The 16,317-nt window shown below is 43.1% G+C and overlaps 2 protein-coding genes and 1 long non-coding RNA gene across 5 annotated transcripts; 2 read left to right on the top strand and 1 right to left on the bottom strand.

Annotated features, from left to right (window-relative positions):
* Positions 1 to 3,744: 3,744 nt before the first annotated feature.
* On the bottom strand, positions 3,745 to 4,495 carry LOC103629950 (uncharacterized). The gene is made up of 2 exons (XR_002262808.1): positions 4,135 to 4,495; positions 3,745 to 4,055 (listed from the first exon to the last, which is right to left on the bottom strand). It is a non-coding gene; the product is annotated as an uncharacterized lncRNA (long non-coding RNA).
* Positions 4,496 to 4,636: 141 nt separating this feature from the next.
* LOC107275233 (uncharacterized) lies at positions 4,637 to 8,243 on the top strand. Of its 2 annotated transcripts, none has more exons than XM_020539168.1 (5): positions 4,637 to 5,063; positions 5,180 to 5,380; positions 6,363 to 6,419; positions 6,512 to 6,759; positions 7,645 to 8,243. In XM_020539168.1, exons 1-4 carry the CDS (start codon positions 4,737 to 4,739, stop codon positions 6,755 to 6,757), a joined length of 831 nt encoding a protein of 276 aa, XP_020394757.1. In that variant the 5' UTR covers positions 4,637 to 4,736; the 3' UTR covers positions 6,758 to 6,759; positions 7,645 to 8,243. The 2 variants fall into 2 exon arrangements, with proteins under 2 accessions (XP_020394757.1, NP_001307434.1); NM_001320505.1 differs by having other exon boundaries at positions 4,659 to 5,063; positions 7,640 to 8,015.
* An 839-nt stretch (positions 8,244 to 9,082) lies between these two features.
* LOC100283349 (chaperone protein dnaJ 16) lies at positions 9,083 to 15,136 on the top strand. Of its 2 annotated transcripts, XM_020538984.2 has the most exons (12): positions 9,083 to 9,727; positions 10,070 to 10,193; positions 10,266 to 10,348; positions 10,442 to 10,553; positions 10,629 to 10,733; positions 12,526 to 12,576; positions 13,500 to 13,586; positions 13,700 to 13,808; positions 13,887 to 14,035; positions 14,136 to 14,189; positions 14,325 to 14,611; positions 14,698 to 15,136. In XM_020538984.2, the coding sequence occupies exons 1-11, from the start codon at positions 9,558 to 9,560 to the stop codon at positions 14,604 to 14,606; spliced, it is 1,326 nt and encodes a 441-aa protein (XP_020394573.1). In that variant the 5' UTR covers positions 9,083 to 9,557; the 3' UTR covers positions 14,607 to 14,611; positions 14,698 to 15,136. The 2 variants fall into 2 exon arrangements, with proteins under 2 accessions (XP_020394573.1, NP_001149722.1); NM_001156250.2 differs by having other exon boundaries at positions 9,167 to 9,727; positions 14,325 to 14,840.
* Positions 15,137 to 16,317: the final 1,181 nt, after the last annotated feature.

Genomic DNA, 16,317 nt, shown 5'->3' with positions numbered 1-16,317 from the left:
AAAAACAAACCAAGTGGTGGCAAAGGATGATTCATATATGCCAAAAATGAATCAAAATAAATTTGAGTTTTATTCGAAGTGATTTTGCACTTATTCTAGTTGCTTTATGTTGTGTTGGCATAAATCACCAAAAAGGGGGAGATTGAAAGGGAAATGTGCCCTTGGGCCATTTCTAAGTATTTTGGTGATTGAGTGCCAACACAAGTGCTTAAATGTGAATTCATGCTTATGGATGGACAAAGTGCAAAACAAGAGCAAAGGTATGTTTCTAAGTCTTAGTACATTGGTTTTGTGTACTAATATACTTGTCTAAGTATTAGAAACAGAAAGAAGAAGAAAAGAGAAGAGTTGGCTGTGTACAGCCAAAAGGCTGTTTCAGTCTGGGGCACCGGACTGTCCGGTGGTGCACCGGACAGTGTCCGGTGCGCCAGGCTGCCTCGAGCGAAGTGGCCGCTCTCGGGGATTCGCCGACGGCGTACGGCTATAATTCACCGGACTGTCCGGTGTGCACCGGACTGTCCGGTGAGCCAACGGTCGGCCGCGCGATCTGCGCGGGACACGTGGCCGAGCCAACGGCTAGAAGGGGGCACCGGACTGTCCGGTGTGCACCGGACATGTCCGGTGCGCCAACGGCTCCAAGTCTGCCAACGGTCGGCTTCGCTATTTAAGGAAGGAAATCGGGCACCGGACAGTGTCCGGTGTGCACCGGACTGTCCGGTGCACCCGATGACAGAAGGCAAGAAAGGCCTTCCAGATTTGCTCTCAACGGCTCCTAGCTGCCTTGGGGCTATAAAAGGGACCCCTAGGCGCATGGAGGAGAACACCAAGCAACCTTAGAGCATTCTTGATCATCCACACTCAGTCTTTGCGCATTCGTTTGTCATTCTCAGTGATTCGAGCTCCGTTCTAGTGAGAACTTTGAGATAGTCTTTTGAGCTCGATTCTTGGCCGTGTGTGTGCGCATTTTGCTGTGGATTTGTGTGTGTTGCTTCCCTCCCTTACTCTGTATTTCTTTGTGAATCTCAAGTGTAAGGGCGAGAGACTCCAAGTTGTGGAGATTCCTCGCAAACGGGATATTGAAAGGAAAAGCAAAACACTGTGGTATTCAAGTTGGTCTTTGGACTGCTTGAGAGGGGTTGATTGCAACCCTCGTCCGTTGGGACGCCACAACGTGGAGTAGGCAAGCGTTGGTCTTGGCCGAACCACGGGATAAACCACTGTGTCACCTCTGTGTTTGATCTCTTGTGGTATTGTGTTTTGTTGAGACTCCTCTCTAGCCACTTGGCGATTATTGTGCTAACACTTAACAAGTTTTTGTGGCTATAAGTTTAAGTTTTCCCAGGATCACCTATTCACCCCCCCCTCTAGGTGCTCTCAGTAGGCAAGTGTTACACTTGGCCGAACCACAGAATAAATCATCGTGTCTCTTGTGCTTGTTCTAACTGTGACTATTGTGTTTCACAAGAGCTCGGTCTCTAGCCACTTGATATTATTGTGCTAACACTTAACCAAGTTTTGTGGCTATAAGTTTTAAGTTTTTACAGGATCACCTATTCACCCCCCCTCTAGGTGCTCTCACTTATCCTGACACGCATGCCTCAGTCGGCAAGGTCAAAGTGACCGCAGTCACTTCACCCCTTTACTGACCATTCTGACAGGAAAACAGCACTGTTCGCCCCGCTCCGGCTACTGTGCCAACCACCAGGGTAAAACTGAGTCACGATCTCCCACGAGTTCGGCCTCGGGCGCAACAGGGAGCTCCGCCTCGTCCAACCTCAGGCCTCGGCCTCGGGAGAAGGTCTCCGCCTCGCCCGACCCCAGGCCTCGACCTCAGCCTCAGCCTCGGGAGGAGTCACATCCTCGCCCGACCTCGACCTCGGCCTCAGGAGAAGTCTCTGCCTCGCCCGACCTCAGCCTCGGACCGACTACGCTACAGGGGATACATCATTACCCTACTCCTAGCTAGCTGCCTCAGTCTATGAAGGAACAAGACCAGTGTCCCATCTAAGGTTACTCCGGTAACAGGTAATGATGGTTCCCCACGTGCGCCCATGACATCGGATTGCTCTCAACCTCCTACGGAAGCAAGGAAACGTCAGCAGCATCCATGCTGCACCGCCAGCTATTCTTCTACAGGGCTCAAGACACTTCTCCGACAGCCACGTTAGCACACGTGCAGAGCTCAAGGCACTTCTCCGCCAGCCACGTTAGCACATAGCTACATCCCATTGTACAGCTGGGCCATCTCCTTGTATCTATAAAAGGGGACATCCAGAGCCTTCCTAAGAGACAGGGAAAAAAGACACGAGCACAGACGAGACAGACATACGAACACACGCAGGGAGAAAGAGACGCGGCGGAGGCCAGCTCAGGCACCTCACCACAAGACCGAACTCTCTCTCTCACGACGCTTGTAACCCCTACTACGAGCACCCCGGTGCAAGATAACATAAGCCTCATTCCCCTCTTGTGTTCCATCTTGCATCAACCCATCTGGGTAGGGACACGCAGCAACAAATTCACTAGTCGGTTGAGGGTCCTCGCGGGTCCAAAACACCGACAACAATATATGTCCATATATAACCATAAAAATGTTTGGATCATAAGATCTATAAGATGCCTATGTTTTTTCTATTTCACTTTTACTTATTTATATGAGTTACATATGAAATCACTGTAAGTATCTAAGTTTCAACATAATCGGTACTTTACTTTATCGTTTTCATACGAGGACTTGAGTTATCTTCATATAAAATGTTTATTAGTTTTTGTAACTTATTTGCAATTTTCGAGTGAAACTAGAATATTTTATGAATTTTAAATATTGTGGTGTTGGTTTTTACAATGTCCTTGTGATTAGTAACTTTGAACTATATGATGTCAATTTTATTGGTTTCTTTTTTATATTTGATCTATCATATACATGATTATGTATTGCTTAATTTATGTGTTTGTTGGATGGTTAGACAATTAATATCATCGGACGAACTACCCGACAATTATCCGGTATCTATCCGAGTAGTATCCGTTATCCGTTTATTACCCGTTCGGATTATTACCCGGTCCCGTCCTGTATCCGTCTTGAATCTTAACTACCCATATCCGGTCCCGTATCCGAGAGAAATATATTAGAGTAGATTACAGGATGACCCTGTATCCAACTGTATCCGTCCCGTTTGCATCCCTACTACATTGGAGTTAGCTCTCATACAAAAGAGAGACAAAATGATAAGGGAAGGAATTACAAACTTAAATCAATAATAACCACAAACAGTTTCTTTTTGGGAAAATTATTTCTCTAGCATTGAAAGTTCTTCAGATTCGAAAAATACCACCAAAATATCACCGTTACAGGAGATAACACCAAAAAGGTCCTTCCGTTCCATTATGCAACACTACGCTTGCATCCCTGACCCCTCTCCAGTTTTCTGACCGACAGCCCTGTTTTGGATGATGGTCCTTGAGCGGTCACAATCTGAGAATGTCCGATGACGCACCTAGTTATTACGGTGCACTGCACGACTGTTCACTCGATCAGCAGCAACAGCTCAAGCATCGCCTGGTGCAGTAGCAGCACGCATCTCAGAGCTGTTAACTGAGACAAAAATACCCCCATTCTTATTTGCCTTTCTCACGTACTGTAAGCAGCAATAAGATTGAAAAAGACATGACAACAGCACATCCAACACAACAGCCACATGAGTCAACATAGCTGATTTAAGGAGAATAACAGCACATATGTCATGAACACAACAGAAGGTTTTTAGCACAAAACATTAGAGTAGGTTTTTAGCATCAAGTCAGCCATCTCCATTTCAGCATAACATCAAGTCAGCCATCTCCATTACACCTACTAACTAATGATAACTCTTCTTGCAATGCCCCCAGGTGATATGTTTGTCATTCCTCTAGTGACAGGACCTTCACCTGTAGAAGTAGAAGGTGAAGCTGCCATGCTTCTTGTTATTGGACCTGTCGAAGGAGGAGTTGATGCAGTTGTTTGTGCCGTGTTGGACCTTTTTGGTGTGTGCAGGACAACATCACAATTTCTCTTTCTACAAGAAGACAATCGTTTAACTAAAGGGAAAACAACAAAAAATAAACTGAATGCAGCAGTAAAGCTTGACATTTTACCGTGTTTTAGGCTGTGGTGGGAGCTCATCCCCCAATTCAGCAGGGGGCTCACGACAAGTCTTTTCAATATGACCAAACTGAAAGCATCTCTTGCATTGGTAAGGGCCTCTTTTCCCAGCCTCACCACTACTTCTGATTCGACGTACTCTCGGCCTACCCGCAGGCCTCTCTAACTTCGGAGGAACCATGACAAACCCAGGATCAACCATGGGCCACTAAGCCTTATCAACCATCGGGTTAATATCAAACTGATAAGTAGCTTTGAAACGTTCAACTGAGTAGTACTCATGGACATAGTCTTCAATTCTAACTGAGTAGTACTCATGAACAGCAGTACTCGGTCACGGTCTGGAGAGGAATCGAGGGCAGTCCACTGGAAATGAGAGCTTTTTGGTGTTATTTTCTGTAACGGCGTAAGAAACGAACGTAGTGTTGTATAATGGAACGGAAGGACCTTTTTGGTGTTATCTCCTGTAACGGCGATATTTTGATGGTATTTTCCAAATCTGAAGAACTTTCAATGCTAGAGAAATAATTTTCCCTTTCTTTTTCCAGCCGCATCGCCGTGGCCGGCCGGCAGCCGCCGCAACCTTCTTTCTACGATGCCTCGCAAGCCCAAACGGAAGGCTCCGGCCTCACCGGCGAGGCACGACCCTTCGCCGGAGCCCTACCCTTCCCATGCCTCCCCCTGCTCGGCACAATGCCTGGTAGTCCGCGACGCCCTCCTCGCGTTCCACGGGTTCCCCGAAGAGTTCGCGGCCTTCCGCGTCCTCCGCCTCGGTGGCCTCTCGCCTAACCGTGACCCTCGGCCTTCGTCCCCCACAGTGCTTGACGGCCTCGTCACCACGCTCCTCTCCCAGAACACTACCGACGCCATCTCCCGCCGCGCCTTCGCCTCGCTCAAGGCCGCTTTCCCCTCCTGGGACCAGGTGAGCTACTAGCATCGAGTCAATGTCTGCGCACCAGTGCCTTCCAGAAGCTTCTACAAACTCCCGGGGTCTAAACACCCTCACTCTCTTCTATTCCTATTCATTTTGTTGTGGAGGTGGTGGATGAGGAGGGAAAGAGGTTGGAGGACGCCATCCGGTGCGGCGGCCTGGCGGCGACGAAGGCGGCCAGGATACGGTCCATGCTGAGGGACGTGAGGGAGCGGAGGGGCAAGATTTGCCTCGAGTACCTGCGGGAACTGTCGGTGGATGAGGTGAAGAAGGAGCTCTCGCGGTTCAAAGGGATTGGACCAAAGACCGTGAGTTCCATCTCCTTGTCCTCTTTCAGTGATAAGTGATTTTCTGGTCTGGTTGTTGGAATTCTGCAACGGTCGATGCATGCCATGGATGGACCACCATGGTGAAGTAAAGGCATTGCTTTTGATTTGATGTCAAAAAAGGAGGACTGGTGGGAGGTTGTTCAGCCTTGAACTTTGAATGAACCACAGCTTGATGAGAGACAGTGAGACACCATATGGCAATTTAAGGGCAAAGCGGGTTTTTTTTATGAGCTTCTCTGTGCAGTTTCCTTAACTAGATTTTTTGAGGACTGCAAATGTGCATAGGAGTTCTGATGCCATGTTTAACAAGTTCCCTTTTTTGTATATGATTGAAATGTGTGCAAATGTGCTTAATGGAAGAAGTCTTTCATAAAAAAAAAGCTGTGCTCCTTCATGGAAGCGGTTTATGTTTAGACTGGTTTCAGTCTAATATTTATGTGGCTGGTGGTGGTCACCGACAACCAATCTCGTCTTGCAATGAATGCCCAACAGAAACAGGTGAGAGGTGACCAAAAGCTTGTTGCTGATTGTGTAGCTTGTCCTAGGTCCCTAACTTGGAGTGCGTTTTTTTTTGAACTGTTTGTTCTTAATTAACGTTGTTTACAACAATTGCTGAAGTTGTCAGTGTCATCCTTTGGAGGTATTGTTCCATCAGTCCATTGGTAACAAGAGGTTGTTTTAGTTGCACGACAATTGTTAGCTGGTGAGTCATGCGAGGCATGTGATAGTGATGAAAAGGCAAGGGACATGCAGGATGTTCCATCGGACGCTAGTCACAACCTTGATATCATTATTCAAAGCAATGAAAATGGTCTACTCACAAACGTGTATCATCTACAATATGCTTATGTTGTTTGATTAGTCATTTAACGCTTCGTTTTTAGTTGGATGACTTGCTGTCTTGTAGGCTCTGGAGTAAACAAGCACATATTAATGCCTTATTTTATATATGAATCAACAGGTGGCATGTGTGCTGATGTTCTATCTACAGAAGGATGATTTTCCAGTGGATACTCATGTACACAAATATTTTCTGTTGTTGTCAAATAGAATCTAAACACTAGTTCAATGTGCATAATGTATTTGTAACAGCAAATTTTGGGCCAATAGGTACTCCGCATTACGAAGGCTATGGGCTGGGTTCCTGCTACAGCTAGCAGGGAGAAGGCCTACATTCATCTAAATAATAAGATTCCTGATGATCTGAAGTTTGATTTGAATTGTCTTTTTGTAACTCATGGAAAGCTTTGTCAGTCATGTACCAAAAAGGTGGGAAGTGATAAAAGAAAGAGTTCCAATTCTGCCTGTCCTCTAGCAGGTTACTGTTGTATTGGAGAAAAGCTTCAGCAACTGTGAAGGTTTGTGACTAACAAGCTTGCTCCACCGCTGAAACATTTTGATTTTTTTATCTCAAGTCAAATATTTATGGTGTTATTGTGAGCTGATTTTCATGGTCCATTCACTTATATACTCTGCTCAATGAGTTTGCTTTTCTTCCAAAACTGACACATCCTGGTTGTTCAACATTGACATTTTGTAAGTTTAACACTTCTAATGCACTACTGAACATATGGAGGTAGACTAATATAGGCATGAGCTTTGGTATGGAATAGGTTAACTCAATACTAACTTTTTGAAAGGATAATCTAATAGTACTTAGCTTATTGTTCAGTGATGGTTGTGCCAAATTAAGAATTCTAAAAGGATTTGATGAAAATGAACGGAGCTTTTTACAATGTGGATTTTATCTGTTGCCTAATACTATATATCCTTTGTTCTAGCTGTTTGGTGATGCTGAAATTTGTCGTTCGTGGCAAATGCACCCATGAAAATTTGGAAGTTCATACCTAATTGTTGTGACAATCTAGCAGACCATTCCTGGCACCTTCTGTTGCGGTTTAGGCACCATTAGTGGCTCTTGTTGTGTTGAGAAGAGGCCCATGAACCTCTTCACAGCACCACTGATAAAGCAATTCATGTGACATGACGCTTTTATATGCAATCATTTAGTTTAAGGAGAAACAAAATCATGGTTTCACCCTAATATTTCGGGATTTGTGGTTGGGAACACCAGCGCCTGTGGAATGTTACACGAACTAAACAAGTTCCAGAAGTTTGAGGTTAATAACTGATTGAAAGATATCACATTAGAGAAAACAATGAAGAGTGCCAACTAACCAATCGTATGCACATGGTCCCCTCTACTTTCTAATGCACGTTATTTCTTGTGATTTCCAGAGCAGGCAGTAGCTGGGGGCGTTCAAAAGGCTCTGCTGTGTTTGATTCGGCAAATGCTTTATCACAATCGGTGCAAACTTAGCTGAATGCTACCGCCCCACTTGTTTGAAAAGGACGTCTGCACTTGAGTTCAACTGTGTAAACCTGGGAGCTTTGGATGGAGGACTTGTGGATCCTTGATGCGCATTTGTTGCAAATGCTTTGGATTGAAGCAGAGCAATGTACCATACCATGCTGGCATGCGATCTAAGTGGCCGGCGGCTTGCTTCATGCTCACATGAAGTTTAACTACCATCACCATCGGTTGCAGCTTCAAGTTTGGTTCGGTTGTAATGAAACGGATTCTCATATGTTAAACCTGAGAGCCTTCTGTTAAGCCTTGTTTGAGTACTCTAGTATTCACCTCAATCCACGTTTATTAAAGTTGATTGAGGTGTAAATTAAACTAATTTACATCATAGTCCAACTCAATACATGTGGAATGAGATGAATACTAGCGTGAAACTCTACCATTTTGACCTTTCTCTGGGTAGTAGTAACCGATTTTAGGGTGCATCTTCAGACACTCATGAATCATGATCAAGTGCTACCATCTTTGCTTCGAGTGTTGAACATTAGCATCAACAGAACAAAAAGAGAAAAGGACAGAAGAAAGTGCTGTTAGGCCCTGATTGGTTGAGTTTGCAGGGTTGTTTATGCCCAAGCAAAGCGGCTGTTTTTGGAGCTTGCTTTTTTAGAAGCAACTGCTTTTTCGTAGTATATTTTTAAAAGCATCTCAGACCCTCTTTTTGGCCTTTTCCTTTTTAAAATAAACAAAATAAAGAACTATTTTTATAGTCTTCTGAAGAGAGATAAAAATAGAAATTCTATTCTAGTTTCAACTAAATATGTTATAGCCTTTTCATAGCTAACGCATATTTTACAGCAGCTCTATCATTTCGAATTCTTTAAAAATATTTCGAAAATATAAGTAAATGAAACTACACAGGGTGCTTGTGCTTTACTCTATTTTATTTTCATGTTCTTATGAAGGATTCTTTCCTTTTTGTGTTGCTCCCTCCTCTCTGTTCGACTGTTCGTCGTGAAATTCAGGTCAGGTACGATGCAACCGGGCAGGTGCAGACAACGGCAAAGATAAACAAAGAGCTGCAATGGCCAATGGCAATCTCCTGATTGCTTATACTGAATTACACTCCACGTAAACAAAAACATCATATCATACGATCGCAAATTTGGTGGGTGTTGTCGCTGCCTGTGGGGGCCCACTCGCTAAATCCAAGTACTTCGGGCCCACCTGTCACCATCCATCAGCCATCTTGGCCCCGCCCGCAGGCCGCAGACTAGAGAAGACAACAGCAGCTGCTACAAAGTTGTCCGCTAGTTCTAGATACTGACATACGAGCCCCACAAAACAGTGGCCCAACTGCCATTCACGTGCATGGCAGCAAGGGGTCTACCGGCTAACGCCACAATGCCACACAACACAACCTCCGGCTCCGAGCCCGCAGCCCCGCACTGCTCGAGAGGCCCGGGCCGCCCAGCACGCCGGTGCCTGCCACCAACGCCCACTGCGCCCGGGCCCCGCCACGAGGTACACCTAATCTGTCACCTCCCCCACCGCACCTCCGTAGCCTCTTCAATCTCGCCGGCCACCTCACGTCCTCACCTCGCGTGGCCTCCCGTTCTGACTTCGGAGTCCCTCGGTCTCAACGACTAGTTGAGAGCTCGCGGCTCCGTTCGGGCGAGGGGAGGAGGTTCATGAGGCTGCTGTAGGCTCCGTTGCAGCCGCCGCGGGCGGGAGTCCGTGATTTTGGACGCCCCACCGCGGCAAGATCCGGAAGCGCGTTGGCTGTTGTGCCGTGAGTTTCAGTTTCGGTGGTCGATTGCTTCAGCCTGCTGAGAAGTAGGAGGGGCGGCCATGGCGGGGTCGAGGTTCGGGTCGTTCAAGTCGGAGAAGGGCGACTCCGCCTCCGCAGCGGCGGCAGCGGGTGGAGCGGCGCAGAGGAGGGACCCGTACGAGGTGCTCGGGGTGGGCCGCACCGCCACCGACCAGGAGATCAAGAGTGCGTTCCGACGCATGGCGCTCAAGTAAGGCCGCCACCTCTCCGCTCAGATTCAATCGCCTCCCGACCTTCGCACCTATACTTGTGCTGCTTTTCTTGTCTCTCTCTCCCATCCCCCCCCGCCCCCGCCCCTCTCCCTCGTTTGGTGAAATTTTGTGCCAAAACAGGCTCAGTTTTGGCGAATTCTGTCACATATGTTGCGTGTGCACTTTTTTGGTGAGGTTTCCAATTATGTTTGAGCACCCTTGGTTTCCCCTTCCTCTTTGTGACTTGCGAGCCATTTTTTGTCTGAACATTGGGCTGCCTAACGGTAGCCTGGTTTAGGATAGCACTCATTATGGTGTTTCCTTCTGGTGAATTGCGGCAGGTACCATCCGGACAAGAATGGCGATGACCCTGTTGCATCAGACAGGTTCCAGGAAGTCACATTCTCCTATAACATCCTGTCAGATCCCGATAAGAGGCGGCAGTACGATACATCAGGATTTGATGTAATTCACACAGATAATTGGTGTATTATGTCCCCTTACTTTATTATTTTATAACATTTGCATTTTCTTCAGGCAATCGAATCTGATAGTCAGGAACTGGAGCTGGACTTGTCGAGTCTCAACACTGTAAACACGGTGTTTGCAGCTCTTTTTAGGTAAAGCTTGTAAATGATGCAATATTTTTTCAAATCTTTGCTAGTTTGCAGTGCTGTTGTGTGACACTTTGTGTGCGTGCACGATACATGCAGTAAGCTTGGTGTGCCAATTAAAACAACTGTTTCAGCTACAGTTTTAGAGGAGGCATTGAATGGTTCGGTTATGGTTTCTCAACTCCAGCTAGGAAACTCAGTGCAGAGAAAGGTTGGCAGCCAGTCGTTTGCAATGTTCCTTTTTTCCTTTTTAATAATTAAATAATTGATTGTCACATGTGGCCAGGTGGAAAAGCAATCGGCCCATTTCTATTCTGTGGATATAACTGAAAAACAAGCTAAAATGGGGCTAGTTTGTCGTGTTCACTCAAACGATAAAAGCAAATTCAAGGTTTGTAACTGTTTCTTAATTTATCTGCACTATTTAAGTACATTTCTTGTGGTCTTGGTGTTTTGGTATTTTTATCTACCTTTTCTAGTATTCTTTTTATTGATTCTGTGCCTTGTATTTTTGTTGTCCTCTGTTTGGTTAGCTTTGAATGTTTCATATTTGTGAACTGTGATACTAACAATCTAGCTTCCAGTTCCACACAGGTTCCCAGCTACATACTACATTTGATGTTTATGTCTAAAATGTAGCTGATATATCATTGAATACTAGGTCAACAACTCGTTCTGCATTCAAAACCAAATGCATCTTAATTTCTTGTAGCAGGTGCTTAAAATGGTTTGGAAATTTTCATGGTTTCAAAGGTGTCCAGGCGAGTGCTGGGTCCACCTGGAATCCTAGTGGACGCCTTTGAAATAGAGGGATTTTAAATGGCGTTGCATAGAGAGGCTGGGTTTGATGTTCTATTTTCCCCTGTAGAACCATATTTAAAATGAAATGCAGGGCTTGCATTGGATTATATTTGGAATCTATGTGTCTCAACAGATCTGAATGATACGGAAATTTTAAGTGTTACCGAAATGCATATGTTGCATTGGATTTGTGGACATATAAGAAGATATTGAGTCCAGAACTATAATATACTTGATAAGCCAGGGGTAGCATCAATTTTAAAAAAAACTTGTCCAACACCGGCTGGGATGGTTTGGACATATCCAACAAAGACCTCTAGAGGCCACCGGTGCGTAGTGGAATCGTAAGACGTGATAACAATGTGAAGAATGCTGAAGTTAACATGGGAAGAGGTATTAAAAGGAGGCTTGAAAAGATGGAATATACTAAAGGTTTAGTCTTAAATAGGAGTGCATGTAAAACAATTATCCATGTGCTTGAACCTTGACTTGGTTTCTATTGGGTTTCAACTCTAGACTACCCAACTGTTTGAGACTAAAAGGCTTTGTTGTTGTTGTAATTGAGAATCCGAATCTTCTAATTATGTACTAATGCAACCAGATTGCCAATCAAAAGTAGTGGCGTTAGGGTTTTAATGCAACTGTATTTCCAAACCTATCCGCATGACTTTGCATGCTATTAGGTTATTTTCAATTAACATTATGCTAGATTTTAAGATTTAGCTCCTTAGCAAGCTTTGGTAGTTGTCAGCAACTTGTACTGTTTTGTAACTTTGTACTCCCTCCGTTTTTTTTATTTGTTGCGTTGTAGTTCAAAAATGAACTAGCGGGCGACAAATATTCAAGAACGGAGGTAGTATAAAGCCAGCATTTTCCTAGGCAATCTGATTTTTTTCACAAAAGTGTGAGCGTAGCTATGATACATTGATACCATGAGTGAACTTGAGAAAGTTCCCATATACTTCTCCTATATCATAATTTTATGATTCTATTTCTACTATTTACCAACATATTTTATTTAAGATGAGTTTCTTTCATTTAATATGATGTGACTGCTCATAAATTTAGAGCTTGTCTTGGACATTGAAGTTGTATCATGTACACAACTTGACTATTGCATGATGTTAAAATTCATTGTAGCTACTGTACTTGAGTTTGGAAGTCTTTTGTGAAAAATCTACTGATATTATTTCTATGACAATTCTAAATACTCCATGTATGCAACTGGTTAAAGCAGTAAAGGTTTGACTATGTCACTATACTCAAACAATCATACTAAAGCTGTAAAGCAGCAATTTTGATTGGATTCATTAAAAAAAGGATTTGCTCCCTCAAATTTTCCCTTATTCCTAAATTCATAGATTTTCTTCTTTCCATTTCAGTTGCTATATTTTGAGCTTGAAGAAAATGGCGGGCTTAGTCTTGCACTACAGGTATTTGCACTAGATTCTTATTTTATTTTGTTTGTAAGGATATCTCCAGCAGCTTACTCATCCTCATTTCCTAATTCAAACTTCATTCTGTAAACAGTGCAGTCTACAATAAAAAAATAGTGCTTTGTATTGCCATATGCATGATCTGTTGGCCATAGCCTAACATGTTACTAGCAGAAAACAAAAGGAGGAATTGTACCATACTTTTCTTTTATAATACACAGAAATATAACACCACTATTTATACATATTGTGAGTAAAATGAGATTGTTATGACAATCGATTTGGGAGCGATAGCTAGGCATTGAGGACCCAACAATTGATGCTTATTGCACCCAAATGCAGTGATATCAAGATTGGGCGACATGCACCAGACAGCTAACATATGCATGCCCATGCCCATGCCCAGCCACCATCGTCGTGGCGTCCCTCATCCCTCTGGCCGAAATCCATTGTCACACACTTTGACACTGCCCCCTCTGCGTCCATTGTCGTCTATTTTTATGGGATTTGCACTTGATTAGGAAGGGGGAGGAGAGAAATTTAGGATCCAGCTCTGTGCACAGGGAGGTTGCTACACGCTATAGAGTTTTGTTGAATGCGAGTCTGGTTGAGGAAATCGGAAGAAGAATGTAGCTAAGGGTAGGGACACTATTGTCTTTGCATGTGACAATAATTTCCTTTTTATTTTCTAAATTAATTTGTTACTAAATTTGACGGGATGACAGCAAAAAAAGGAAGGGTTAATGTTTGTTTTAATGTCAATTTTGCAATTCATGTTTCTATAATGGCGATTTCGAGTTCATGCCATGAAATTGTGTGAGATATGCAATTTGCCCAATATGTTTCCATATGAGCGAATAGTTTTTGAAGACCATGTGTTATGCCTTGAATATGTTTCATCTAGTGTGCGGTTTATGCAGGAAGACAGTGTGAAGGTTGGGAAAGTTACTGCTGCAGGGATGTATTTCCTTGGTTTTCCTGTGTACCGTTTTGAACAAAATAACCTGGTGAGTTTACAAGATCAGTTGGTCCTTTTGTTTTTTAGGGCAAAGTTGGTCCTTTTGTTGTCCAAATAATTCTTTTGTGGCTCTACCCCTTTATAAACTCCAACTGCATTCAGGCAGCTGCTGCAAAAGATTCTGATGGTGCATTCTTTAAAAGATTGGATAGCTTTCAGCCATGTGACATACATGAACTGAAACCTGGAACACACTTCTTTGCTGTCTACGGTATATTACTTTTGTATAATTGCAATGCTAATTAATTAAGGTAGGATGGAACTTCTTAAACCCTATTACCTTCCTCAGGTGACAACTTCTTCAAGAGCGCTAGTTATACTATAGAGGTTGTATGTGGTGAATCTTTTCCTGCCGAAAAGGAGATGCTACGAAATGTGGAGGCCAAGATACTCACAAAACGAGCTGAACTTTCCAAATTTGAGTCAGAGTATAGGGAGGTATGTGCTTAAGTTGTCTTCTATTGTTTAGCCCGCATCATATTCTTCCTTTATGTTTGCGGTGATGAAGGAAATAATTCTCAAACACTGGGATTTTCAGGTTTTGGCGAAGTTCACTGAAATGACCAGCAAATACACACAAGAAATGCAAGCGGTATCGTCTATTTTTCTACTGTAGTCAGTTTTCACTTTCTTGGGACTACATGGCTTTGTTTTTGTTGTGGTAGTAGTAAATTAATAATCATTTTCCCCTCCCAACAACGTTCTAACTCCTTATGGCCCTTTTTAGATTGATGGTCTTTTGAAGGAAAGGAATGAGATCCATGCTTCCTATACCAACAATCCACCTCTAAAACGGAGTTCCAGCAGGAATAAAGCCAAGTCGCCTTCGAAAGTGGCCAAAACTGGTACAGAAAAACATCATCAGAAGGAAAAGAAGGTGAAGGATCACTGCATGGAGGGATGTGGAAGTGACAGCGATAACTCAAGTGAAAAGAAATCAAAAGAGCGGTTCCCAAGGAAGAAATGGCTGAACCTTCCATTCAAACTTGACAGGAGAAAGACGTGCTGAGCAATGTATTATATGTTCCGTTGCTATTCTATCCTGTTATGCATAATCCTGAGCTGAACTCACATTTCTTCTCTTTCTCATGCTTTTATAGGAAGTCCCTCTCGGCCCAACACTAGATTGATATACAGAGAATTTCCACTGTGGCCTCCCGAACCAAGCCCTCTCCCACTGCTACCACCTTCCTTCTTTGTACCCGGATTATTTCGTGTAAAGATCACATGTGATCCTAAGAATTAAAACGTGAGTCGTTTTAGCGTATATTGTGAAGCCCGTGCTGGCAAGTTGCCGTTCTTGGCATTGGGTCAAATTGGGGTGCCCTGCTTCCGATTCCGTGCTGCACCGTGCCTATGTAGCATGTAAAGTTGTATATGCTGCGAATCGTAGTACAGCTATATATTTGTGTGTCCTGAATCTTGAGTGTCTTTTTACTGCCTTCTGTAAATGCTCCCCAACTGATGTAAATACAAAATTCCATGTTCCTCGCACTAGGATCCGTGTGCCAAATTTTAAGAATCTCTTGAGTTTTTTTACTGGCTTCTGTAAATTCTTTTTTTAATGTTGCACGGTAGCTGGTGCTACGTAGCTAAGCTGCATTTTGTGTGAAACTCTGTTGCCATAAGCTTCGAAAAGGGAGGTGGGAGGTGTTGTCTAATTTTTTGAAGAGTTTATTGAAGATTTCACTTATTTAAGTGTGAAAAAAGGTTAGGAAGTTCATAGTATAGTCGAAATAATTATTTTTATTTATATTTCTTGAATTTTATGACTAATTGAGTCACATTTTACAAAAGATTGTGCCAACAATGTTTTATACAAATAATGCAGATGGATTCTCAATGGATGTAAAACATGGATCGACACTCTAAATAAATATATTGAAGGCGTTTACTATTTTTTGTAAGAATGAGAGAATACTCTTCATCAACAACAATTCAACTCTACTTGCTGCAAAGGGGTTTAATGTCTAACTATATTTGTTGGACCAAGCATTGAGAAACATGGGTTCTATAGGATGAAGAACAGGAGTACAACGATACAATTTCAAAATATACTTACTATAGTTCCTTTGTTGATGTTGTAATAGGTGAGGCTAAAGATACTGAAGATAATGATGCTCTGGCACAAATGTTGCATGATGAAGAAAAGATTGTGACAAATAAAAAGGTTAGAAAAAATTGGAGCAGATGTTAGAGGACCACAACACTTTGTTATACCTAGACTATAAATATGGCCACAAAAGTTGTGTAGACTAATAAAATTATTGCGGTAGAAGGCAACAAATGGTATCATTGACAAAGGTTTCAATGAGATACTAAGACTAGTAAGGAAGTTTCTTCTACATGTGAACAAATTTATAGAATCAACATATGAAGCCAATGAGGTTGTTTGCCCAGTTGGTTTGGAAGTACAAAAGATACATGCATTTCCTAATGACTATATACGGTAGTATGGTGAGGAGAACGAGAAATTGGAAGTTTTTCTGGTTTGTAAGGCATCATGATATAGAATAAGGTGTGATGACCCTTTTGGAGTTGAGGATGAACCCCCTAGGAAAAGAATACCTGCTAAAGTCATGTGGTACTTTCCTATAATATTATGATTAAAGCGTTTGTTTCGTAATAAAGAGCACACCAAAATGATATGGGGCATAAACAAGAGTGTAAGGTGGATGCTATGTTGATTTTTGAGACACCTTGTTAATGGTTCACAATGG

Source organism: Zea mays, chromosome 6 (genome assembly GCF_902167145.1).
Source record: "Zea mays cultivar B73 chromosome 6, Zm-B73-REFERENCE-NAM-5.0, whole genome shotgun sequence".
Classification (NCBI taxonomy): Eukaryota; Viridiplantae; Streptophyta; class Magnoliopsida; order Poales; family Poaceae; genus Zea; species Zea mays.
This window is presented reverse-complemented; position numbering and strand designations above follow the sequence as displayed.